Source organism: Perognathus longimembris, chromosome 21 (assembly GCF_023159225.1).
Source record: "Perognathus longimembris pacificus isolate PPM17 chromosome 21, ASM2315922v1, whole genome shotgun sequence".
Lineage (NCBI taxonomy): Eukaryota > Metazoa > Chordata > Mammalia > Rodentia > Heteromyidae > Perognathus > Perognathus longimembris.
In genome coordinates, this window is record NC_063181.1 from 41,862,582 (window position 1) to 41,888,948 (window position 26,367).

The 26,367-nt window shown below is 53.1% G+C and overlaps 1 protein-coding gene across 1 annotated transcript in view; it reads left to right on the forward strand.

The window, feature by feature from the left end:
- Positions 1-8,392, forward strand: part of Prag1 (PEAK1 related, kinase-activating pseudokinase 1) — a 38,009-nt gene extending 29,617 nt beyond the window's left edge. The window contains exons 4-5 of the mRNA XM_048330539.1: positions 2,038-2,771; positions 7,376-8,392. Of these exons, the coding sequence (XP_048186496.1) occupies positions 2,038-2,771; positions 7,376-8,386 (1,745 nt within the window). The 3' untranslated portion in view covers positions 8,387-8,392. The remainder of the gene's footprint in view (positions 1-2,037; positions 2,772-7,375) is intronic.
- The last annotated feature ends 17,975 nt before the right edge of the window (positions 8,393-26,367 follow it).

Below are 26,367 nucleotides of genomic sequence, written 5' to 3' on the forward strand. Positions count from 1 at the left end.
TTCCGCTGTCCAGAGGCCGGGGACTTGGGGAACGTTTGTGTCTTCTCCACCTGCTTGCCACCTTGTCACCTGACATCTTGATCAGCAGTCCTGGGGCTTGGGGGCCAGGGTCTTTTGGGCTTGGAGCACCTCATAGGTAGATGTCACTGGCTTTTTTGGGGGGGGGAGGAGGGAGGGGGCAGTTGTGGGGTTTGAACTCAGGGCCTGAGCCTCTTTGTGTGCAAGCATAGTGCTCTACCACTGGAGCCACAACTCCACTTCCCATTTTTAAGTGGTTAATTGGAATAAGAATTGGGCTGGGGATATGGCCTAGTGGCATGAGAGCTTGCCTTGTATACATGAAGCCCTGGCTTCGATTCCCCAGCACCACATCTATAGAAAACGGCCAGAAGTGGCGCTGTGGCTCAAGTGGCACAGCTAACCTTGAGCAAAAAGCCAGGGACGGTGCTCAGGCCCTGAGTTCAAGCCCCAGGACTGGCAAAAAAAAAAAAAAATCGAATAAGAATCTCAAGGGAACTTTTCTGCCCTGGCTGGCTTTGAACTGTAATCCTCAGATTTCAGCTCCCTGAGTAGCTGGGATTTCAGGTGTGAGCCCCCGGCACCGGGCTTACCTCTGGCTCCTCAAGATGAAAAGCTAGGCAGCAGATCCTCCTTCGTCAGCTCCTTCTGCTGAAGGAGAGGAAATGAATTGTCTGCCCCTGTGTCTCCCCGTCTGCGTTGCTGACTGAGCTCTGGGGAGCAGAGGCTTTTGGGGGGAGTGTGGGATGGAGGCTTTGGACCCCAGGATGCGGACCCTGCAGAAGGCTACAGCCCCCAAGGTCTCCTGGCCTCCATCCAGCTGTTTGTGTCAACACCCTCTCCCCCCTGAAGGGAGAGCTTTGGCGGCTGTAACGCTCAGTGGTCCCGATTCGTTGTTAACCCCAGCCCTCCAGGAAGGGGGATGAATCGCCCACTTAGCCTTGCGGGTGGGCACCCAGCGGAGCATTTGTGAAGCCGGGTTGGGGGCGGGTGGGGGGGGCACTGGGGAGGTCGAGCAGTTGCTCTCCATGCTGGAGTGGGCAAGTTGGGGGGGGCCCTCCTGCGGGACGATGGGCCCACGGGAGGGTGTTGGTGTGGGGCTCACTGCAGGGAGCTTCTCGGCACGGAAGCCCGCTGGGGCCCCGCTCCTGCGGTCCTGGCTGCTGCGCGCGCCAGTGTCATCTGCAGGGACCCCCTGGGGTCCGTCCCCCACCTCGCACAGGCCCTGGCGGGCCCAGAAGACTCCGTGAGCTGACCGGTGTCGACCTGCAGGGCTTCGTGTGGCTCTTTTGCCTTCCCCAGCGCCCGTCCTGCCCCGCAAGGGCTGGGGACAGCAAGCCGGGCTCGGCGAGAGCGCGTGCGAAAACTCGTTCAAGATCTGCACTGTGGGGGGGGGCGGGGGATGTTTACTCCCCATAAACCTGACTTTAAAAATAGACCCGGATGTACCCGTTTAAGTTTGCTATTGTAGTTACAGCATTGTCGCAAAATGTTCACACCTAAGTGTCCATGGGGGAGGTGGGGGAGGTGGGGGTGGCTAACTGAATTATGACATTTGCGCAGGATTGGATAGGACGATGATAGAGTTGTGGGAAGCAGCAGCTCGATCTGCACACTTGGAATCTCTGGGAGGTAAAAGCAAAGCAGTGTTGCACACCGTGTCAAGTGAACGCGGGGGGGGGGGGGTTGTGCACACGCGCGTGCACGTCTATGCGGGCTGCTGGGATGATGCGCGAGCCACGTCCGGCGGTGCCCTCTGACGGTGAGAGGGATTTGAACGTCCGCGGGCGCGTCCCGGCCCTTGGAGCCGTGTCTGTCGTGTAGGTGCGAGCTCGGGCCCGGGCCGTGCTCGGGGCCTCTGGGCTGGCCGCCGTCATGTTCACACGCCGAGTGGCCGCAGGACCCGGGCCGGGCTCGGGGCCTCCGGGCTGGCCGCCGTCATGTTCACACGCCGAGTGGCCGCAGGACCCGGGCCGGGCTCGGGGCCTCCGGGCTGACCGCGCCGCTTCTCTCTTGCAGGAGCAGCGTCCGAGCCCACCCCTTCTCCCACCACCGGCGGGAGGCAGCTCTTCGCCCCGGTCCCCTTCCCTTCGGGCTCCAGCGAGGAGGTGTGCCCCTCCGGCTCCCCCCAGCCCCCTCCGCTCCCCCAGAAGAAGATAGTGAGCCGGGCGGCCTCTTCCCCCGACGGCTTCTTCTTCGCCCAGGGCTCCCCCAAGCCTCGCCCAGCCAGCCCCAAGCTGACCCTCAGCCACTCGGAGACCAACGTCTGTGTCCACGACGAGCCCCCCTTCAGCTGCTCCCCGAGCTCTGGGCTCTGCCGCCCGCATGCCTTCTCCTCCTCTGAGCCCCTAGAGAGAGCTTTCCCGAGCAACGGCGCCTGGGCCCCAGCCTCGGGGCTGGCCGGCGGCAGAGGCGACGGCGTGAACCCCAACCCGCAGGGCCCCCCGGCGGCCACCCCTTCCTCCTCCTCCTCCTCCTCCGGCGGCTCCCAGCTGCACAGCCTCCTGAACAGCATCAGCAGCAAAGAGGGCACCTACGCCAAGCTGGGGGGGCTCTACACCCAGTCCCTGGCCCGCCTCGTCGCCAAATGTGAGGATCTCTTCATGGGCGGCCAGAAGAAGGAACTGCACTTTGACGAGAACAACTGGTCCCTCTTCAAGCTGACCTGTAACAAGCCCTGCTGCGACGCGGGAGATGCTATTTATTACTGCGCCACCTGCTCCGAGGACCCCGGCAGCACCTACGCTGTGAAGGTACGTGCCCCTCCCCCTCCCCTCACTCCGCAGCCTGCCTGCCGGCTTCCAGCCAGAGCGGGGCGCTGCACTTACCCCAGACCTGCCCTTCCAGCAGGGAGACTTGCCGTTCCAGCAGGGCTGGCGGGGGCCTTTGCTTCCCGTCCATGCTTCCTGCCTGACTGCTACTCTCTCCGCCTGCCCCGGGACAGGGTGAGGTGAGATTTGTGCCGAGTGTCAGGTGATCTAGTCGCAATAGGAAAACACGTACCCTTCAGTGACACGTCACCGATTCGTTTATTCCACGGGCTTTCACCGAGGGTCTCCGTCAGGTATTTTGTGACAATCGGAAGGCGTAAGGGTGAACATCAGATCCTTACGGAGCTTCTGGTCTCATCAGGGAGATGGGTAGCCACAGTGTTGTTCTTCAAGGGCTGGAAGGAATGTCAGGCCTAGGCGTGGGCCTTGAACAACGAGAGCGATGCTGATATTGACGGGCATTCACTATCCAATTGGATTCTTGGCTGGGTAAGGGAGGCGGGACCTGCCGTCCCCACAGTAACTCTACAGAGTAGGTGGGTTTTACAGGTGGACATTTGAGGCCCCAGGTGGTTAGTGGCTAGTTAGTAGCTGGGATGGATGGGTCTATTACGAGAACAAGGGAATCAGGCACCCGGCCCACGGCACGTGGCCCTTAGACTAAATATCTGGCGTCGGGTTTAATAGCCATAAACGGTTGTGCGGGGCCAGGCTGACGTCGGGGCCTCATTTATTAACACAGAAGTAGCAATATTCTTCATTGCACACCGCAAAGCTGCTCAGCCTCTCCAGGGACCGTGGCAAGCAAGCCTTGCTCCTGACTTCATCAAGAGCCTAAGCCGTGAGGAAACCAGAGGATAAGGCTTCATCTCCGCAAAAGCGAGGCCTAGGGGCTTTCCTAGCTGATGTTTCGAGAGCCTTGCTAGCGCCAGGACCTGCACTGTACCAGGAGAAAGAGGCAGTTTGGAGCCAGGGCATCAAATACTCCGGCGTGTGGTAACCTTGGAGTGAGAGGACCCGGGAAGACACTATCGATTTGCAGGTGTGCCCGGCCTGGTACCCGGGAGGGGGAGGGGCCCGCGCGTGATTTTGTACGCGCGATGGTTCCACCTCATTAGCGCTCCTGTCTAGACCGAGCCAGCCGGCCGGGAGCCCGCCCGCAGGAGAGGGACCGGGGCTCCTTCCCGGAGGAGGTCTGTGTGCCTGGAGCCCGTGGCTTCTGTGCGTGTGACGCAGGGAGCTGGCACTGAAATCAGAGGCGGCCGTGCTGCCAAGGCCCAGGGCACCATGGCGGCCGGCACCCGCCCTTCCTCACCCTGGAGCTGCCCCTCGTGAGCTCGGAGCCCTGGCTTGTAGGTTGCTGGCTTCAAGAAGCAAAAGGGGGTGGGAGCCATCAACTTGTGTGCATTTCTGGAGCCAGTTTTATGTTCCAGCCATCTAAAACTCCAGGTTGTCATTAGGGACCTATGTTAAGTCCCCCCCTCCCCTTTAAAATGTACCAGACGTGACTTAGGCTGGATTTTCACCCTTGAATAAGACTCTGGCTCTAGAGTGTAAAATGAAACTTATCTCCACAAAAAAGCTTGACATTTGAGCTGAGCCCAAGTCCCGTGCAAAGTCCTCCAGCCCAAAACGAGACTCATTGTGTGTGTGTGTGTGTGTGTGTGTGTGTGTGTGTGTGTGTGTGCGCGCGCGCGCTCTGTTGGGGACCCGCAAGAGACAGCCCCATCCTCCCTCCTCCTGGCTTCCCCCCCCCCCCCCGCCCTCCGCACGCCCTGCCCAGGGCGCCCCGGCCGGCCTTCCCCAGTGCAAGCTGCGTAGCACCGCGGCCCTCCCCAGAGGCCCTGCCCGCCCGGCCTCCGCCTCACCCGCTCCTTCATGGACACCCCAGGGCCCACCGTCAGGAGCACCAGCAGAGCCCCGGGCCTCCAGGAAAGGGGGTCTTGGAAACGCTGCACTCTAGGGGTGTCCGTTCCTCCTAACCATCCCTAGCCCGCTCAGCACACCCCCACCGCTACAGCCGAACCGGCCAGCGCAGTCTCCATAGCAACCGTGTCCACACAGCCCTGGCGGTGGGCTTGCTGAGACACAGCCCCCCTGCCTTGTTTTATCCATCCTCACCAGCCCCCTCGGGAGCTACCACTGCCCGGTTACACCGAGGAGGAAGCAGATTTTAAGATAAATACCAAGATCTTATGAATGGATTCCAAGTTTGCACTGGATCTCCCCACAAAAATATACCTATAACCCCCAAAACAATTCTCTCATCACCCCTCAGGCCTGTAGGGACAAGTGCAGGACAGGAAAGAAACAGTGGAGCCGAGGGGCGCGGTGTCGTGTTCAAGGCCACATACTGGAACCGAACCATAGTCCTTTTTCTTAAATGATTTTTTTCTTTTGGTGCCAGTAATGGAACTCAAACTCGGGGCCGGGCACTGTCCTTTAGTTTTTTCCACTCCAGGCTAGCACCCGACCCCTTGAGCCACAGCTGCACTTCTAGCTTTTGACTGGACATAAGAGTCTCGTGGACTTTCCTGCCAGGGCTGGTTTTGATCTGATCCTCAGGTCTCAGCCTCTTGAGTAGCTCGAATGACAGGTGTGAGCCACCAGGACCTGGCTTAAGGGGCTTTGTTATAATGTACTTAGTGCTCTGTTTTCTCCTATCTGTGTGCTTTTGGTTGGGTTTTATTATTTGAAATGAACCCCAAGTAGAGTACTAAAGCACTTATGTTTATGGGGCACAGTCTGTGCAGGCCTTCCAAAAAAAATTAAAAAGCCATAGATAATAGTATCTGGCTGTTTTTTCAATGTCAACAGTATATATTAAATGAAACAGACGCATACATAAAAGGTCACGTAATCATTTTATGAAAGTATTGTGACCAGAGATTGACAGAAACCTGGCTGTAGAGAGAGGTTACTAAATTAATGTTCCCTACTTACTCCCCAGCCCCCCCAATTCGATTTTCAGAAAATTTCCCTAGAGATTTCCCACCAAAAGGCCAGGTAGCTGCAATATACATGGATTTCTGAAAAGGCTTGTGTAACAGGGCTTCTAGCCACGGCTTTTAGGATTGTGGCACTTTGTACACAGGACTGGAACCCTCAACTGCAGCCCAGCGGGGCTTATGCTAGTGACTGGCAGTTCACTGGAAAGTGTGAGCTGCTCTTCTTCTCCAGGTAATACCCAGACAATTGCCACAATAGCGCCTGGATGCTAATTTTGTATTTGCAGCTACTTTACTAGACTGGAATTACTGTAAATGAGAATCTCCTGTAACTTCCCAAAGGTTACAGAGTTGATATTTAAACCCAAGTCCATATCTTGCATAATGTCTGTCTGAGAGAGACACAGAGAGCCCATTTACCATCTTCGGTCCCGACCTGTCTAATTGTAGGGCACTGGAGGCCCTGGCGAGCGAGCGCCCTCAGGGCTGGCTCTAGCCGCTCCCGCTGCATCTCAGCTGGGTGGTGGTTAGGGTGGCCCAGGTGGCTGGCACTGTCATTAGCACAGGCAGGAGAGATGGCGAGGGCCAGCTGTGTGCTTGGCCAGGCGTCCTTTCCCCGGAGGAGCCTGAGATCATCTGTCTTGTTTACTGCTTCCTTCAGTTCCGTGGGTGCCCGGGGCATCCTTAGAGAGCCAGCAGCTGTCCTGATGCACCTTTGAAGTGGGTAGCCTTGCAGATCATACCGACCAGTAGGGATTGTGTATCTGCCTAGATCCAGAAAGCGAGACAGCCTAAGAGCTAAGGGAACCAACGTGGTCCCCACTAGTTCTGAACACCACAGAACTAAAACTCATGCATTGTCACGGGGCCCCTGCCTCAGGGGAGAGGTCTGGGAAGTGAAGCCCGTTCTTGCAGAAATGGGGGGTGAATGTATACAACCCACTCTGGGGACAGAGGGCCGACTTGCTACCCTGCCACAGGAACGCACTGCTCACTGTGCACAGGGGCCCACCCTCCGCCACCACGGGTCATTTTACGCTCAGCTTTTTAGAAATTGCCAAATGGTGACGGAGTGCTCTGCTGTGCAGTTTTGCACGCCCACGGGCAGCGCATGCGGGTTCTCGTTGCTGCACCATCTGATCTCCTAGGTGCTTTACCAGCATGGCTTCCTGCCTGTTCTACTGGGCAGGCGCTTGTCCACCATGGTACTGGTTTTTTGTTTTTTAATTTCCCTCATCAGTGCTTCCTTCCATTCATGGGTTAGGTTACATAGGATCTGGGGTGATGTGCTGGGCATCTTGTCGCTTGCTACGGCGGCTTGAGTATTTCTGGGTGGGTGCATCCTCTCCTCGGCTGTTGATCAGTTTGTAGAAGTTGTTCGGGGGATTATTTTTTTTGGGGGGGGGGATTTTACATAATATACGTCCTTTGTCAGGCCTCTGTCTGGGTTGCTCACCTTCAGGATGTCTGGGCGTGGGTGGGGGTTCGGGTGGTGAGCGCAGGCTCGGGTGTCTTCCCTGTGTAGGCCGTGCGTGCCTCGGGGGTGGCGGCGGGGGGCGGGGGTTGGCCGTCCAGCTCGGTCCCCCTCCCTCCGGGGTGCTGACCTCCTCCTCCTTCTCCCCCCCCCCCCCCCCGCAGATCTGCAAGAGCCCCGAGCCCCAGGCGGCGGCCGCCTGCTGCGGGCCCGCGGTGCCCGCGCACTTCAACATCCAGCAGGACTGCGGGCGCTTCGTGGCGTCGGTGCCGGCCAGCATGCTGGGGGAGCCGGCGGGGGGCCCCGCGGCGGAGCGGGACCGCGTGGTGGTCATCACCCGCGAGGTGCCCGACCAGACGGCCGCCGACTTCGTGCGCGCGTCGGCCGGCAGCCACGGCGCGGAGCCCGAGGCGTACGAGCGGCGCGTGTGCTTCCTGCTGCTGCAGCTGTGCGCGGGGCTGGAGCACCTGCAGGAGCACGGCGTGGTGCACCGCGACCTGTGCCTGGAGAACCTGCTGCTGGCGCGCGCGGGGCCCGCGGCGGCCGCCCCCGCGCCGGGCGCCCCGCCGCCGCTGCCGCGCCTGCTCATCAGCAACTTCCTGCGGGCCAAGCGGCGGCCCGACCCGCGGCAGCGGCGCAGCCAGGCGCGCCTGGCGCCCGAGGTGGTGTCGGCCGCGCAGTACCGGCGCGTGGACGAGTTCCAGGCCGGCATCCTCATCTACGAGCTGCTGCACCAGCCCAACCCCTTCGAGGCGCGCGCCGGGCTGCGCGAGCGCGCCTACCGCGCCGAGGACCTGCCGCCGCTGCCCGCGCGCTCGCTCTACTCGCCGGGCCTGGCGCGCCTGGCGCAGCGGCTGCTCGAGGCCGACCCGCGCCGCCGCATCCGCGTGGCCGAGGCCCGCCGCGCGCTGCAGTGCCTGCTCTGGGGCCCGCGGCGCGAGCTGCTGGCGCGGGGCGGGGAGGACGAGGGCGGCGGGGACGGGGAGGCCGCGCTGCGCGGCGCGCTGCACAACTGGATCCACATGAAGCGCGCGCTCATGATGATGAAGTTCGCCGAGAAGGCCGTGGACCGGCGGCGCGGCGTGGAGCTCGAGGACTGGCTCTGCTGCCAGTACCTGGCGGCCGCCGAGCCCGGCGCGCTCCTGCACTCGCTCCGCCTGCTGCAGCTGCTCTGAGCCCCGCCCCGCGCGCGCGGCGCGGGCGTGCGCGTGTGCGTGCGTGCGTGCGCGCCTCCGCGCGCGCGTGCCCGGGCCGGACCAGACCTCTCCATCCAGCCCCCGCCCCGGCCGGGACCCCTCCGACCCCGTGCGTGCGTGCGTGCGTGCTCCACGCGCGCGCCCGGGCCGGACCAGACCTCTCCATCCAGCCACGCCACCCCCCCCCCCCGCCCCGACCGGGACCCCTCCTACCCCGTGCGTGCGTGCGTGCCTCCGTGCGTGCGTGCGTGCTCCACGCGCGCGCCCGGGCCGGACCAGATCTCTCCATCCAGCCACGCCCCCGCCTCCCCCCCCGGCCCAGCCCGGACCCCTCCATCCACGCCCAGCCCGGCCTCGGAGGCCTCCCGCCGCCGCCGCCGCCGCCCTGGAAATGGTACACGCGACTGACCTGCTCGGGTGTAATGTGTACGCATATAGAATATAATATAAAGATGAGACTGAGGGCGTCCGCGCGCGCCCCGCCCCGCCCGCCATGCCCCGCGTGGAGGACTCTGCGGGCAGAGCCGGGCCCGGGGATCGCCGTGTCCTTAGGGATCCCCCCACCCCCGTCAAGTGGGCATTTACAACAGCGTCAATAAACAGCACCACGCACGTGGTTGGACGACAGGCGAAGCGCTTTGGTTACCGAGTGGCCCGCCCGCGCGCGCGTCCTCGGTGAGTGAGGACCACCGTGCACAGCACCAACCCGGGGGTGCTCACTCATCCTCCCAGCTTCTCCCCCCCCCCCCCCCCGCAGCCGCCTCCTGGGAAGAACCCAGACCTGCCTGGGGCGACCTCAATCGCACTGATCAAACCCATCTCCAAAGTGTTCCAACCCCCCATGGTTCAGAGGAAAAGACAACCCAACAGAGGAGCACTTAGCCAGGCCTGGGCAGCACCCAGAGGACCCAGGGCGATGTCCGGAGCGAAGGTCAGAGCTGTAGGCCATGGCCACCCACGGGAGGTGCGCTCCTTGCTGGAGGAGTGGGAGGGGTTCCCCTGTCTGCCAGGTTCTCGCCCATCGTCCACCCCCAGACTCCAACCAATGGGACCCCAGACAGCCAGGGAGGAGGCCGCGTGGTCTATGGAGGCGATGCCCCTGGGCGGGGAGGTGCTGGCGGCCGAATGCCGGGGGTTTGGGGTGAACCATTCACCGTCCTCACTGGGCCACATAAAGCCAGGCCACGCCGGAGCGGAGCTCCATCGGAGGCTCCGGGGGAGTCCAGATCCCAGCCATTTGCCAAGCGCTCATGTCTAAGGCCCCTGCTGTCCACCGAGGCTGATATTGGTCCCCTTGCCTTTAAAAATGAACCTGCTTCTGGGGCATCCATCAGCTCTTCCCTCCTCCAAACGATTTCCACACACACGATTCGTTGGAAGATACGTGGTCCAAGACCCTTGTATTCTACCTAAAGGGTAAACTTCCAGCTACTGAACTAATTAATTTCTAGAACCTAGTTAATGAGAGTGAACAATTTATTTTTTTAATGCAAAGATCTTAACAGGTGTCCTAGAAACCTGGGAATGAGTTTGCAACCAGCAGGAATGAGGAACTCTCCCAGGTTCCCTCCTGCATTTTAATTAATCCCTCTCCTGACAAATCTACCCTCTGGCCTCTTGCCTTCACCCACACACGTGCACATTTCCACGCATCTGGAGGTGATCAGAGCACACCTGGGGGTGGGTCGGGGCGGGGATTGCCTGAATAGTAACAGGAGAACTGGCTATCAACTGGCTTCCCAGTTGTGGGTACCGGAAGCCTGAACACAGACATCATAATTTTGGGGGAGGAGCCATCTGCTTCAGGGGGCATTGTTTTCTCAGTTGTTTGTTCCTGGGAATTTTCCAGACGAACCCTTCACCCACAATTTGCTGTCCTTTTGCTTTCTTGTCCTTTCTCCCTTCAAATAAATAATCGAGAGGGAGGAAACAAACTCCGCCAGGGGAATGAGCTGCCACTTGAAGGCATATTTTTAACCCCTGAATAATTGCACCTTCTTAAAACGCCACCCACCTGAGGGAGAAAAATAATTGAGGCTGTGCAAACAGTTTTAGAAACCAAAACGAAGCAGAAAGGACATAAAAGAACAATCTACAGCAATAAATTCTGCTGGGGGAAAAAATGGGAGCAATTAAACTTACTTCTATGCCTGCCCACCAGCCTCAAAAAAAAAAAAAACAAGCCCAAGGGTTGCAGAATTCTTTTTGTATAATCTAAGGGACTCATTCACCCAAGAAGAACAGATCTTTGCCCAGCATCTGGTCCTAAAGAAAACGTATCAAATGGTCTTTGAAAAGCATTTTCTGAAAATAACACTCTGTGTCTGAGCAGGAAGGGGGTGGTTGGCAGGTTCTGAACTCAGAGCCTGGTGCTTCTTCTGATCAGGGCTGGTGCTCTACTGCTTGAGCCAGGTCTCCACTTCTGGCTTTTTGCTGGTTAACCGGAGAGAAGAATCTCTCACAGATTTGTCAGTACGGACTGGCTTCGAATCATATTCTCAAATCTCAGTCAGCTAAGTAGTCAGGATTGCAGACATGAGCCACCAGAGCCCTGGAAAGCCCCTTTCTTACATTCACCATTGGCAAATGTTAGTGGGTAGGGCCCACGCGTAATGGCATCGTGGCAGTTCTTTGGAGAGATTGCCTTTCCTTCGTTCCATTCATCCTTCATCATAAAACGGTAAGTCACATGGCTACCAATATTAGGTTTGGCAAACTGTTTCAGCCATACCAAACACAGAGGTTCAATTGAGATGTACCGCTTTAATTCACAGAAAACTCCGACATTCGGTAGATTAAATCCAGAACCAATGGTTTTGCTCCGCAGGGCTGACGGGCAGTAGTAGCCAGGGGCCATTTTCTGAGGACAGTGACACAGCATCTGGCCTCAGGAGCTCTGCTTAGGGCAGTGGAGGGACTGGGCTCAGCGGCCCAGGCTGTGGTTAGCAGGCCCAAGGCCTTTGGGTCAATCCACAGAATCACCAAAAGAAAGCGAGCAAAAGGTTCTTCTCCTCCTTCCCCCCCCCCATTTTCTTGGCTTTAAACCCCACTGCTGGCATTTAAATCTCTAGTTTCTTTTCTTTCCAACTCTGAGTCCAATTTTCTCCATGTTCTTATGTAATTTTATGTAATTATTAACAAGTCTTTGCCATTCTTATGCCAAGATGAGGAATCATTTTTCTTCTCCTAAGTTCTTTCCTGTAGGAGGTATGAAGCCTCGCATCTAAAATGTTCATATGCTTGCCAAAAGCAAGATAGGCGCTTCAGGAATTGTTTGTTCATTATAACACATGACTCTGTTCTAAAAGACTGAGCTCTAGGGAGCCGTAGTTACCACTTTCTTTATAACATGTACTAGATTCCAAGCATGTGGGGCTGGAGGAAACCCTTTTGTGATGTACACAAAATGTTGTGACACTTTTGAAGAAGAGAGACACATGTTCCTTCAATGATTTCTCTGAAATTTGCTCTAAAGACGTGGTCGGTAACTGAGCTAGTTCTTTTTCACTGTCTGGAATATCTAAGACTCTTTGAGATCTGAAGATAAGTTTTCTAAATCTCACTAAAAATAGATTTGAAGTGTAAGTCCACGTTTCATAAGAATGACATGAATAGAATTGATTCACTGGAAACCAGAAATCTATCCCAGCTGGTGTCATGGCTATAGATGATAGTTGGATAGATAAATAGAGGTAATAGTATGTGTCGAGTGTCACAAGATAATGGGATATCTCGGCAAATTATTCTTTCTCCTTTCCAAAGCTAGTGGGGGTGAATAGGTAGCCTGTGTGGAAGTGATTTCCCTGGAATGGGATCGTAAAAAAGGATTAGGAGACTGTATGATGAGGTTTCAAGGACACGGAAAATGATTCCAAATTAACATAAAATTACTGCCCGTTGAGGGGTTGAGCCAGAACTCTAGTAATCACTTTGAATCCTTACTGTATCCTGAATTCTCAGTCTTCTCTGATATCAACCTTTCCTTCTAGCATATACTCTATGCTTTCAGACTTCGTGGAGAAGGAGAAGCAAAGTGAAATGGACTTAGGATTTTTCTGCTTGCCGGTAGGCTAACCTGATGGATCCCAGCGGAGCTTTGAACATAACAAACTCCCACCACTATGCCTACATCCTGCAGCCAATGCTTTCCAGCTGCTCTTCCAGAGGTGGCTACAGTCATTCATAAGAAACACTTCCAATATGAAACTGTAACCTCTCTGTACATCACTGTGACAATAAGAAAACAACACTGTCCCCCACGCCAGATGTGTCTAAACTGGCAAGACTTCTATGGACTTCAGCTGTTTTGACTCCTGCCTTCCTGGCTTAGCAGAAGTCACCAGGTATAGACACAAGTGGAGTAAATTGAAGAAGGAGTCTAAGGAGGGAAGAGAGGCAGGAAGTAAAAGTCACTGTTCAGAGGAAGCCACTACTTCACCTAGATCCAACGCTTACGATGTTTCATAGCCCTGAAAGATCTTTTGTTCCTTATAGGGATAACACAGTGTGTTTCTATTGCCAAGGATCTCTAGGAATGAGAAAACTTTCTTTCTAGGTTGCGTGGAGTTCAGTTTCAAAGCTGACATAAAAACTTCAGTATCTATAAAGCTCTGTCCTTTCAAGTTTTGTTCTGTTCCGTCCTTTATAGGAATATAAGCTATGCATATCCTGTATGTTTTAAATCATCTTTAGGTAGCTTACAATACGATCTGCATTCTTAATGCTGTTCCTAGTTGATGCACTGTTAGAAGATCGAAGCCCTAGCCTCTTCCTAGTTGAGGTGGGGTGCTATGGATTGGAACCCCGAGACTTGCGTCTGTTCATCACACACTACCATTGAGCTACTCCTTAGCCCCGAGCTATGCCTCCTTTTACATTCTTCATTGACCGCGATGATGTAGACGAGCTTCAATTTTCCTAAAAAAAGAATACCAGGATTGTTGGTTTTTATCTATTGTTTGAAAAGTACTATTTTTGAGTATGCAAAATAGTAGGGACTCTGAAAAGACAAAGTTATTCAAAAAGTCAAAGACTACTTCCCCATGTCTGATACTCCGTTCCTGTGCACTCTCCTTCCGCTGCTCCTGTTCATCCAGTAGAGTACACAAACACATCTCCCTCCGCTGCTCCTGTTCATCCGGTAGAGTACACCAACACCACAACAAGCAGAAACCACTGGAGTCAATCTTTTGCACATATAAAGTCTTAGAGGTTCTACATCATCAGATTCAAACAACCTGGATTTATGGATATTCCAGGAAATGCAAGCACCCATACTGAGCGTGTAGAGCCTTTGATTCCATGTCCTTATTCCCTCACCAGAGCCATGCAACAATGAGTAACAGCATTTACACAGTGTTGGGTATTCTAAGTAGCCTCGCGATGATTGAAAGCACATGGAGGGTGCATAGGTTATAGGCAAATGCTCTGCCACTTTCTCTAAGGACAGGCAAAAATGATGCCCAACAGATATCGAGGAATGTGCATTGCTTCTGTCTTTCTCGTTCAGCGTTAGCACAGTAGCTAGGCAAGAGCATGGTGCTTTTCTCACCTACCGGTACTTCAACAGGAATGGTCTTAAAAGAGAGGAAGGGGCTTTCCCTTTGCTTTAAGTCAGATAAATGACACGGTTCTGTAGCGTCTCCCAGGTGTTGAGCTAGCCCTTGTCCTGCTCAGACAGTGCCAGCTCATCCGATCTTTACTGGTATTGCCCTTGGTTTAGGTCTCAGGAAAACTCATTGCATTTCCACTGAGGAATAGATTTCCTTCCCTCCTTCCAATGTGGAAATTTTGAGGTTTGCCGCAAACCACAGTCGGCCTCGGTCGCCAGCCCCTAAGTTCAGTGATCGAGCTTCCCCGCAGGCAAAGGCCTGGAAAGAGGCCGCTAGAACTGGCACGTGAACGTCAAGTCTTTCTGCACAAACTTGGCCTTGATCTTTTGTGATAAGCACCCTGGTGACTGTGAGGGAAATACTCCAGGACGATCTTCCAGAATAGTGTTTAAGGACGAGTGAGGTTGTGTGATCCTCTGTGCTAGTTTTTTTTTTTTTTTTTTTTTGGTGGTTTCTCTATGGTCAAGTCTTCCCATAACTTTAGAGAGTTACAGTGTAAGCAATAATAACTTCACGCACTCAAGTCACTTGTGGAGCTGGAGTTAACTCTTAGAGAAGTCTGGTGCTGTTGCTCTTGGCGCGATCTGACTGACGGGAGTCCCGCGCTGCCTGGAGCACCTGCCGGCCAGTGGATGGAGTGCAGGCTGGCTGGAGGCGGGGTGGGGGGGGCTCCTTGGGGAGGGAATGGAGGCAGGGGCAGAGTCCTTCGAGGCCCGAGGCCCGGGCAGAGCCCTCCTCAGCCCGCCCGAGTTGGCAGCTCACAGCTGTGAAGCAAGCATTTGACAGCGGCTCTTGTTCTGCGTGCCAGGGGGTGAGGGGGGTGGGGCAGCTGCCTGGCGGTGGCTTCTCACCCCGCCGTCCCCTTTGTTCCAGCCCTGGAAAGGCAGTGGCTCACTGGAGACGGAAGAAGGAAAGCCAAAGGCATTGTTGAGTGCGGGTGGCAGCCCTTGCGTTCTTTCAGGGGGTCACCATTTCTACCCACCCAGCTGCCAAGCGCTCCTCTAAAAGAGCGTTGCACCAGGGCCTGGGCCCGGGGTTGCTGCTCTGCTGGGGGGGGGGGGGATTATCACATTCCAAGGGACAGGCCCTGGGGTCTGGAATTGCTTCTTTGTGGCAATTCTCAACTTACCGTAAGGAGAAAGAAAGGATGGCGGATGGAGACACTTAATATTCCCGAGTGAGAAGCCAAGGCCGGAGACGCAGCCTCAGCCAGGCTCCGCGTGCTGACTGTGTCTGGAGACGGATCCCACTCCGCTTAGCAGACAGAAGCAGGCATCTGGGTCATTTGTGGGTGCGTCTAGCATGCCCTTGCGGTCTGTGCACCCTGAAAGGGATCCATTAATACCGGAGCTCTATCATTCATAGACGCCTGAGTTGCGTGAACAGGTTTTAGTTTGGTACCTGATGAAAATATTGTAAAAATATGAATCACATAGTAAAAGTCTCTTTGTTCGCCTGGCTTCTCTTTTTCAGAAGTCTTAGCATTTAGAATATCATTTTACTTCCTCACAACCTATCCGGATAGAGGCAGCAATCTAAACAGACAAGCTCCCATTTAAGATAAAAGGAAGATCTAGAAAGGTAACCTGATGGAGAAGGGCAAACTTAAAACTAGAAGAATATAGGCTGCAAGCCTTTTGTTCTCTGAGATGCACCGTGATGCCATGCGTGAACAAATGGTTACTGAATAACCCCGACGTCTTGGCAATCCGCTGAGGGCCAGTTCGAATCATTCCCTAGCTCGTGGGAACCAAGGTCCCTTCCTCTTCTGCGCTTGCTCACGTTTTTCTGAATCATTCTTGACCTGGGAGACGTCCTTTTTTCTGTTGTAGAAGCACATCCTTTCTCATGAAGTAGATTCTCTGCGTGAGAGCAGCAATCACATCCTAAACTACTTGGTTATGTTGTCTATGTTGGGAAAGCGGAGGAGAACGGACTAGGAGATGGCCTGGATCCTCGACAGGCGAAGACTATTGAGGAAGAGCGAAGGCGCAGACCTTCCTGCGGGATTGGAGGTTGTGCGAGGTGGCTTTGGGACCAGGCTCACATGGGGTCTGAGCCACGAGGCAGGTTATTGGAAGCACCACTCGGGCTAGGAAGTTGGGGCTTTTCCGTCTGGCCCACAAAGGGTTGTGTTCAGCTGGGCCTGGGTGAGCTGTCGGCCTGCATAGCCAAGCAGTTCCCACGTGGAGGCTCCTGCCTGGTGTCTGTACGGGCAATGGGGAATCAATCCTTCATATCCATCTTTGGCTACATAGGAAGAATGGGCCATGAGGGGAGCAAGGAGGAGAACAAGGCAGACTCCCTGAAGGAGTATGAAAGGTTGAGGGACGTTGTGGTCTTTCCCGGCTACTTCCTGTGGACATGGAGGCGTCGAGGGGTCACTGGGGCTGGGGTCTTCAGGGTGCAGGTCCGGGCTGGGCAGGGAAGGGCAGTGTCCGGTGGCCTGCAGTACCTTGACGTGCCCCCAGGCGGCGTCCTGAGCGAGGGCTGTTAGCCTGTTACAGAGAAAACTTGAAAAAGGTGAGATCAGGCACAAGGCTGACCGGGTGGCAGGCCTAGTTGGTGAGAATGGCAGGAAAACAAACACCGGGCACATTTGGAGCATAATCCTAGTTTTCTCATTGCCGGGAAGGAGGCATTTCCATAGCACTGGGGATGTAGATGGACAGCAAACAGAAATAGCAGGTGACAAAGGCAAGAATGTACCTTTCTGTCCAGTTAGAAGGTAGACCGGCTTCATAGCTGGCAACGTGTTTTCCTATAGGCCTCAAAAGTCGTCCAACAAACCTCCGTTAGAACTCGACAATATGCCTCCCAGAGACTAAGGGACATGCTAGAGAGTTCTCGTGACTCGTGAGTGGCAAGACTCGGCCCAGAACCAAGGCTTTCTGTATTCAGACCCCATGTGTTCAGCATTGTTCCTAAGGGATGAGGCTGGACCCCCCCGGGGGGCCTCTGCCCTTCCCACACAATGCTGGCGTTTATGGTTCCCATCCTAAGCAGCTTCACTGGGAGGGTCACTGCACAGTGCTCGATTGTTAACATCGAAAAGTGCTAGTGTGGCTCAAGTGGTAGAGAGTGCCAGCCTTGATCGACAAAGATAACACAGCACTAAGACCCCAAGTACCAAGCCTCAGTACCAGAACGGAAAAGGTAGAACATTTTATATCTTCTGAGTCATTTTAGGAAGATGCTCTCTCCCCTCTTCAATGCTAGCGATGAGCTAAATAGAGGAAAGCAATGTAACTAATTGTTGTGCCAACTCGCGAAACGACCACCAAGAAGGCCACTGAGACTCAGACATTCCGAAATGCAAAAGCAAGGGAAGGCTTTATTTAAGCGAGCTGCAACTCGGGCCTCGTCCTACCCACCGACACAGCGGAGGTTAGGAGGGAGCCCCGAGCTGCGATTACACAGGGCTTATAAAGGCAAAGAACAAAGTTACAACAATCAGGTGTTCAAGCAAGCAAGATTAGGACACAGGTACAAATCTGATTGGCTCAGGGTTCCAGGCATTCTAGGGGTGGTCAGAGTTAAGCATTCCCAGCGGTTAGAGTTCTAGACCGACTGGGCCCTAATGGGCTTGTCCTGGGTCTGCTCACAGGGCCTGCTTATCTCAGGTTCACATGGTAAAGTAGGGTTCACGTGGTAAAGTGGGGTTCACGTGGTAAAGTGGGACCTGACTTCAAAGTCTGGCACTTCATTTCCCCCTATTTCTTTTTGGTACCTTGGGAGCCAATCATGGCTCCATTCTGTCCATTTCAATGGCTTGCATGTCTAGGGGATGAAATAGAGATAAGGCATGGGCCAGTAGGGCCCAAAGTAGTATCCGAAAATAACTCTGGCCCCTCGGTTTTAAAGGGGGGCTGATGGGTGAAGATCATCCATCTTCTGTAACTTCTTCAGGCTGACTCAGGGGCGTTGACCTTACCTAGCCAGGAACCTATAACCTTAGTCTACTTTACCAAGGGACTGCAGGACTACTGCAAACTGAAAATTAACTTTCAGCTATTTAGACTTACCATTAGCTGTATAGTGTTTAGTATCCAAATGTAAGCAACAAAATAGTACATAAACTTCTCAGCTGTGCTCTAAGGGTCGGGTGGCTATACCCGTATTCCTGAGCAAGCCCAAAACTACCTAAAATAAGGGGGTCACCTCCCTTTGGAGTGAGCTGCCAAAATAACATCAACACTAGCCAGGGTAGTAAGGAAAGAAGGCAAAAAGAAAATTATAACAATGTTCAGTTTAACTTTCTTTTCTTGAGGCGAAGGCGAAGCAGCTGAGTCGGGTGCTTGGAGACCTCCCATGTTCCATCACGGTAGTCGTCGTCCAGGGCAAAGGGGTCAGCTGGCCTGGCATGGAAGCAATGAACCCACGTGGCGATGCCGTCTAGGGTCCCTTCCACCGTGGTTCTAAGGATTTGGGGTTATGCCTTCGGACGAACACCCAGTCCCCTGGTCTGAATAAATAGGGGCTAGGGACAGAAGCAGAATCATATAATGCCTTAAGTAGGGGTCACATATTCTTGTGCACGAGCTGCAATCGAGTTTACACAAAAATTCAGCATCATCCAAATCAGCAAGCAATTCAATCTGAAGGCTTAAAGCCAAGCTGATAGGGAGAATTTCTTCCTCTAAGCAAAGCAAAAGGAAGGAATGACACCCAGTCTGCGCCAGTCTCTAAGGCCAATTTAGTTAAGGTCTCTTTTAGAGTCCGATTCATTCTCTCTACCTGTCCTGAACTCTGGGGTCTATAAGCACAAGGCAATTTCCAATCCGTCCCCAGTGCAGCGGCTATTCCCTGACTGGCTGGGGAACTGATCTCTGATGACTTAACAGATCTCAGTAAGAACACAATCTCAGGTCTCTTTCCTGAACAGATGTATCAGCTTAAAATTCTCACTGCCAGTCAGGGCTTTGAGTAGATGCTGGGGGTTGGGATTTTAAACTGTCCTCTCATTTGACAAACTTACCCTTACTACCCACTATCACAGATGACTGGCAAGTTCCTGCCCAGTAGACAGACATGGGCATTGGACAGGCATGCTTACAAACTATTCTTCTAGGACTTCCCAGCTTTGATTAACTTTTGAAAGGCCAAACAGGAGTGACTCTAGGATCTGACACCATCTCTGCCATCCAAGCAGTGGCTTACTGACTCTGGATGCTCCATCACTTTTGTCCCAGGAGGAGTGACTTTCCACTGGACTTGGACTCAGGGCCTGAGCACTGTCCCCCAGCTCTCCAGCTCAAGATTAGCACCCTACCACTTTGCGCTCCACACAACTCCGTTCCCAGCACTCTGCTGGCTGATTAGACACAGGGACCTTTCTCTGCCCGGGCTGGCTTCGAACCACAGATTTCAGATCAGTGAGTCTTACAAGAGTCCACTTTACTCCAATTAAAAGCAACAAGGTGGTCCACACCGAAGTAGTTTTTAAGCATGCTCTCTTACCTGGAACTTATTAAGGGCCAATATTAGATCTTGACAAACTTGTAGGAATCACCTGTGCTTCTCTGAGGGCCTGCTGGAAACTGCTACAAAAAAACCTATAAAGAAGCTGGAATGACGGGGCTGGGGATATAGCCTAGTGGCAAGAGTGCCTGCCTCGGATACACGAGGCCCTAGGTTCGATTCCCCAGCACCACGTATACAGAAAATGGCCAGAAGCAGCGCTGTGGCTCAAGTGGTGGAGTGCTAGCCTTGAGCGGGAAGAAGCCAGGGACAGTGCTCAGGCCCTGAGTCCAAGGCCCAGGACTAGCAAAAAAAAAAAAAAAAGAAGCTGGAATGAGGGCTGGGGATATGGCCTAGTGGCAAGAGCACTTGCCTCGTACACATGAGGCCCTGGGTTCGATTCCTCAGCACCGCATATACAGAAAATGGCCAGAAGTGGCACTGTGGCTCAAGCGGCAGAGTGCTAGCCTTGAGCAAAAAGAAGCCAGGGACAGTGCTCAGGCCCTGAGTCCAAGCCCCAGGACTGGCCAAAAAAAAAAAAAAAGAAGAAGCTGGAATGGCAATTAAACATTTTGGTGGCCATAATTCTCCTTTTTTCACTTTGCAATAATTATTTAGGACAATTTTACTTCCAAATTTCTTATCTAGGGCTGGGGATATAGCCTAGTGGCAAGAGTGCCTGCCTCGGATACACGAGGCCCTAGGTTCGATTCCCCAGCACCACATATACAGAAAAAAAAAACGGCCAGAAGCGGCGCTGTGGCTCAAGTGGCAGAGTGCTAGCCTTGAGCGGGAAGAAGCCAGGGACAGTGCTCAGGCCCTGAGTCCAAGGCCCAGGACTGGCCAAAAAAAAAAAAAAAAAAAAAAATTCTTATCTAGAAATGTATTCTTGATTTCCAAAGCCTTTTTAACACTTAACACAACATTTTAGCTTTTATCTGCATTGGAAAAACTGAAGCTTACAGGCATTCTGAAACTAGGTGCCGCCCTTTGCCTATGGGCTGCTTGTTTCAAAAGAGCCTCTTTTTTTTTTTTTTCTTCAGTCCCAGTTACTGCATGGCATGAAGACCTTTGAACTCAAATGACAATTTTTCCTTAATGCAAGAATTACAATTAGAAATACTTATCCATTCAGCTTTCCAATATATTAGTGAGAAACATTGGCCCATTTTGCCATTTCTTCCTCCATACATAGAGTTAATGAGAGTTTACTTCTATCCCCATTAGTTTACTATATATATCCTTTTAAATCCAAATTTCTGACACTTAGCTCTGATTAAGCATTTTTTTAAACTATAGTTCCTCTTTAAAACAATGCAATCATCCTTTAAAGCATTTGGTAATGCCCAAACCTGATGACCATTTGAATTTAAACTTAGTTTTGCATCATACTGCAGTCTTGAACATGTTCACACTCTGGTTTTGAGCTATCTCCTTAACCTCCCTCTAGTGAGCTAGGATCAAGTCTAGAGGGCTAGATGGAGGTTCCCATGATGGAACGTTACCCATAGCTCTGATCAGATGTTCAGTCCAAAGGCTACAGAAAACAAAACAACTATAACAGTACAGAAGGAGGAAAACACAGGCAAGAACAAGAACAAGAAAAAGAAAAACTGGAGATCTCCCAAGTTGGCCTGCACAACCTCCTGCAAGGGTGCAGAAGGAGTGGACTCAAGTTGAAAGCGGGGCTGCAGAGGTCCCCCTTCAAAGGTAGGGAGCCTGGGGCATCCCCCAGTCTCCCCAGGATTGCCGAGTAAGCGCGTCTGCTTCGACAACCCCTTCAAGAAATAAGCAAAAGCAAAACAGACAAACAGACACATTACAAGACAAATGAACAGCACTGTTTTCTTACCTTCGGAGTCTGGGGTCTCGGGGGTCTCTGGGGCCATCTCGGACGAAACCCCAAATGTTGTGCCAAGTCGCGAAACCACCACCAAGAAGACCACCGAGACTCAGACATTCTGAAATGCAAAAGCAAGGCAAGGCTTTATTCAAGCGAGCTGCAACTCGGGCCTCGTCCTACCCACCGACACAGCGGAGGTTAGGAGGGAGCCTCGAGCTGTGATTACACAGGGCTTATAAAGGCAAAAAACAAAGTTACAACCATCAGGTGTTCAAGCAAGCAAGATTAGGACACAGGTACAAATCTGATTGGCTCAGGGTTCGAGGCACCCCAGGGGTGGTCAGAGTTAAGCATTCCCAGCGGTTAGAGTTCTAGACCGACTGGGCCCTCATGGGCTTGTCCTGGGTCTGCTCACAGGGCCTGCTTATCCCAGGTTCACGTGGTAAAGTGGGGTTCACGTGGTAAAGTTGGGCCTGACTTCAAAGTCTGGCACTTCATAATCACTATTGGAACCATGTTGGGGTTTCTCTAAGTGCGCTGCTAGCGTGAGGATGCCCCTTCCGTACCCCGGAGTGAGAACCTTCTCTCTCAGAGGTTCCGCTCCTTCTAAGCCAGGGCCCCGCCTTGCTGCTGGCCCGCAGCTCGAAAGCCGTCGTGTTGTCTTGTCAGATCACACGGGGGACATGTTCAGAGCGCCCGCCCAGCCCAGCCCCGACTGCGCCCCAGCTCAGGCTCTGCGCCTCCCACTTGGGGTGTCAAGCAAGGCTCGGGGTCATCCGGACTCAGACCAGCATGCCCTGCGGCCCGTCAGCTCCCCAAGCTGCCGCGTCCCCCCCACCTGTCAACATGCCCAGCCCCCGACGGGCAGACAGTGCGCGCGGGCAGTGGACTTACCAGACCTCTGGAAAGGAAACCCTGCCCTCTTCACACCTGGGCGGGGAGACAGGAAGCGTTTCCCCGCGCCTCAGCTGCTTCTCCGTCTTTCTGCACGGTGAGATTTTCCTTCGGAAGTCTGAGTGTTAGCAAGCCGTCAGCCTAGGGAGCAGCCCCAACACTTTAATACAGCTGTCACAACACCGCAGTCTCCTGCACGGGGCTTAGGGTGTAGGACTTGGAGCCCAAAGGCCTGCTGGACAGATGTCAGTCATCTCCATGTCGTCCGTGACTTCAAAGGAGCCAGTCTCTCAAGTCCAGGAGAATGTTCCATTCATAAAGGTATGTTCTCTGAGCTTTTCCCAGTGTGGACCCAGTTTAAATGATCCACTTCTGTGTCTTGGCAGTGGCGCATAGTGCTTTGTTTCCTACTTCCTACTGCTCTGTGTTGGCAGCAAGAATCCAGTTTGCCAAAATAATTTCTGTCTTTCCAGGACGAAGGACACAAGAACTTCACGAACCCCAGGATTCCGGAGGGCTTCGGTCGGCCTCCTCCAGGCCTCGGGCTGATTTCTCTGCCGTTACTCATTCGTAGGTCTGTCCCAGTGAGCTACACCCCAGGCAGATCATTTCATCGGGCCTAATAACGGCATGTCAGAGCTCTGCCAGGAAGAAGTGGGTTTCTGAAGGAAGTTTGCTTTGAAAGCGCCAGGGCAATCGCTTCTGCCCAGAGTCCTGAGAATCGCATTGCAGGAAGGAGCAATGTGACCGCACAGCATCTTGGCAGACCAGCTTCCTCCTTGTCCCCCAGCCTCCCAACAAATAGCTCTCTGGGGGAGAGACGTCTGTCACTCAGCAGGCCTCCCAGAGGAGGAAGTGTTTGTGTTGGCAGACAAGGGCAATTTTCTCTGCATCCGGAGCAGGGGTAGTGGAGATGGGACGGCCTGAACCAGACTTTGTCCGGCTGCAGTGGGGTAGATTTGAGGGTGCCATGTCTTCCCTGCACACATCTTTCTGAAAGGCGGGAGGAAATGAAGACAGGAAGACGGGCCTTCCCCGAGCCTTCCACGAGAGCCAGCGATCTCCAGCCCTGTACGGAGACACCCAGGAACGAGGTGCGGATCTTCAAAACCTCCGCAGAGGCTGCGCGCTAAGTTAGTTAACCATGCCCGTTCTTGGGGAAATCTGAGGTCTTGAGGGAAGCTAAAATTAGGTGAAAAGCTCTTAGCCCAATTGGGTGCCTGTGGCATACACCTGCTCTACAGCTAGCTACTCTGGAGGCCGAGATCTGAGGTGTGTGGCTGTAAGCCAGCCAAGGGAGGAAAGTCTATGAAACTGAAATGTGGCTACTAGGTCTAAGGGGTGCCATCTTAGCATTGTGGTGGATGGGGGCGGGGGGCTTTCTGAAAACTCTAGCAGTGAAGTTCTACTTCCCCACCCCCATCCCCAGGTAATAGGCACCTGAATTGCTAGAGCATATGGGCCAGGGACATGGACAGTAGATCCCTGGGCCCGCCCATCTACGCCATCCACTGGGAGACTTAGCTCTCCCTGTGACACCACCCCTAACCCTGACCCTGCTTAGGCCCCTCGGACACCAGTCTGATTTCAGTCTCCAGCTTTCTAATAAACACTCTCCAGCCAACCTCTCAAAACGTGGCTTCTCTGTTCCTTGCAATCAAATTCCCACATAACAATTCTTATCTCCAGTTAACCACCAAAAAATCCCTAAGTGGAGATGTGGCTCAAGTAGTAGAGTGCTAGACCTGAGCACAACAGTTCAAGGACAGAGCCCAGGCCCTGAGTGCAAGCCCAGTATATACACATACACACACACACACACCACACACACACACACACACACACACACAGTTGGGTACCAGTGGCAATCCTAGCTACTTAGGAGACTGAGATATGCAGATCAAGTTTCAAGTCCAGCTAGGGCAGAAAAGTCCGTGAGACTCTTATTTCCAATTAGTCAGCAAAACGCAGGAAATAGAGATGTTGCTCAAGTAATAGTGTGAGCTTTGAGCAAAAAATACCACCTAAGCAGGAGGCTGAGGCCCTGAGTTCAAGCCCCTTTCCTTCTCCCGGAAAAGAAGTTCTCGAGTTCAGAGACCTGCTCAGGAAATTTGGCTACATTCAAAAACTCGCCAAATGACAGAAGTTAAAAACCCTTAGTCAAAAAACCTATGTTTGGGGCTGGGGATATAGCCTAGTGGCAAGAGTGCCTGCCTCGGATACACGAGGCCCTAGGTTCGATTCCCCAGCACCACATATACAGAAAACGGCCAGAAGCGGCGCTGTGGCTCAAGTGGCAGAGTGCTAGCCTTGAGCGGGAAGAAGCCAGGGACGGTGCTCGGGCCCTAAGTCCAAGGCCCAGGACTGGCCAAAAAAAAAAAAAAACCTATGTTTGTCCGTTGTCAGCCACTGGGCTGCAATGGGCCCCCTAGGTGGTATGTTTAGTCACCGCGTTTTGATTGGTAGAAATGCTAGTGCAGGTCACAATCTCCCGAGTGCCTTTGACGCCCAGGTGAGACTCCCACCGTGGCAGGTTCCACCTGCCCAGCATCGTTAGTGACAGAGATGCGCGTGGTTTGACTCTCATGATGGAAACATCTGTGAGCATCCACGCATGAGCATTCCTGTGGCTGTATGTTTTCATCTCTAGGACTGGAAACTCCGAGTCATGCCTTGGTTTTAGAAGGATTTTCATGCTGCATTTCATGGAAGTGAATCTTGCTTTTCCCATTCTAAAACTGAGGAAACTAGCCCGGACTCACACCTATAATCCTAGCAACTCAGAAGGCTGAGATTTGAGGGTCACAGTTCGAAGCCAGTCCAGGGAAGGAAGTTCATGAGACTCTCTTATCACCAATTAGCTCCCCAAAAGCCAGAAGTGGAACTGTGGCTTAAAGCACTAGTGTTGAGCAGAAAAGCTCAAGGACAGCGCGTAGGTCCTGAGTTCAAGCTGCATCCACCCCACCCCCCAAAAAAGGGAACCCACCTCCATGAAGTGGACCTGCGTGCGGAGTGAAGAGCAGTCTGGTCCTATATTTTGACTTTTATAAAGTTCATTAGATCTGTGTTTTATTGAGAGAGGTTAAAATAATATAATTGGGTTTTCCAGAAAGACTTAAAAGATTCAGTATAAGGGGAGGAAAAGATTTTGGATTGAAATATTCCCGCTACAAGTCCTAGCTAGTAACTGGGAGCCTTTAGTTTTCAGATTGGACTCAGGTGAGAAAACCAGTATTTTTTGTGTGATTAATGAGTTAATCACACAAAAACCAAGTCCAAGGCAAGCTCTCCTTCTCCTCAGCCTTCCCTTTATTAGGGTGCTAACGGAACTGCGTGGCCCCCTCTTCTTTCTCCCAGGCCAGGGATAAGTTTATGTCCGGATGAATAGCTCGTGTGATTTACTCTGCAAGACTGGAACACCTTTCCACTTGATTGCTCAAGGTGCCGCCCATGCAATCCAGCATGTTCTTTCTATCATAAACCTTTCTGACCATCTTACCCTTCACTGAAATATCAATTAGGAACGCTTCTTAGTATAACTACAGAGAAACGGCAACAAGGATGGGCTGAGAAGGTTGTGCACATAAACATAAACTTAGCTATAAACGATAACGGAGATAGAATCTAAGGTGCAAGGACAGGATAAAAGAGGCAAAAGATGAATTTGCCTTACATAGTGGGGAAGGAGAAGACCCAAGAAAGTTCACAGAGAAGCATTGAGAGTGACTTTTGATGGATAATTAGAAGTCTGCAATGTAGACAATGAATGAAAAGAACATTTTACTTAACAGCTGTTTTGAGAATATATATATTTATTTATATATAAAACAAAGTACATATAGTTAAGTGTAAACTCATGTGATACGTAAAACATTGGCATCCAGAAGCCCCTGCCCATGCGCGTAATCCCGGCTCCTTGGGAAGCTGAGGTTGGAAGGATTGTGGTTTGAGACCAACCTGGGAGGAAAAGTTTGTGAGATTCCTTCTCCGCCCACAGCAGGACGAGGTGACGCGTGCCCCTCGTCTTATCCACGGGGGGGCTGTGATTGGGCCGTTCGTAGTTCCAGGCTCCTCAGGGTAGAAAAGCCTGCGAGACTCCATGGAAACAGAAGGAAGTACGGCGGAGTGTACCTGCCGCGTAGTTGCAAAGG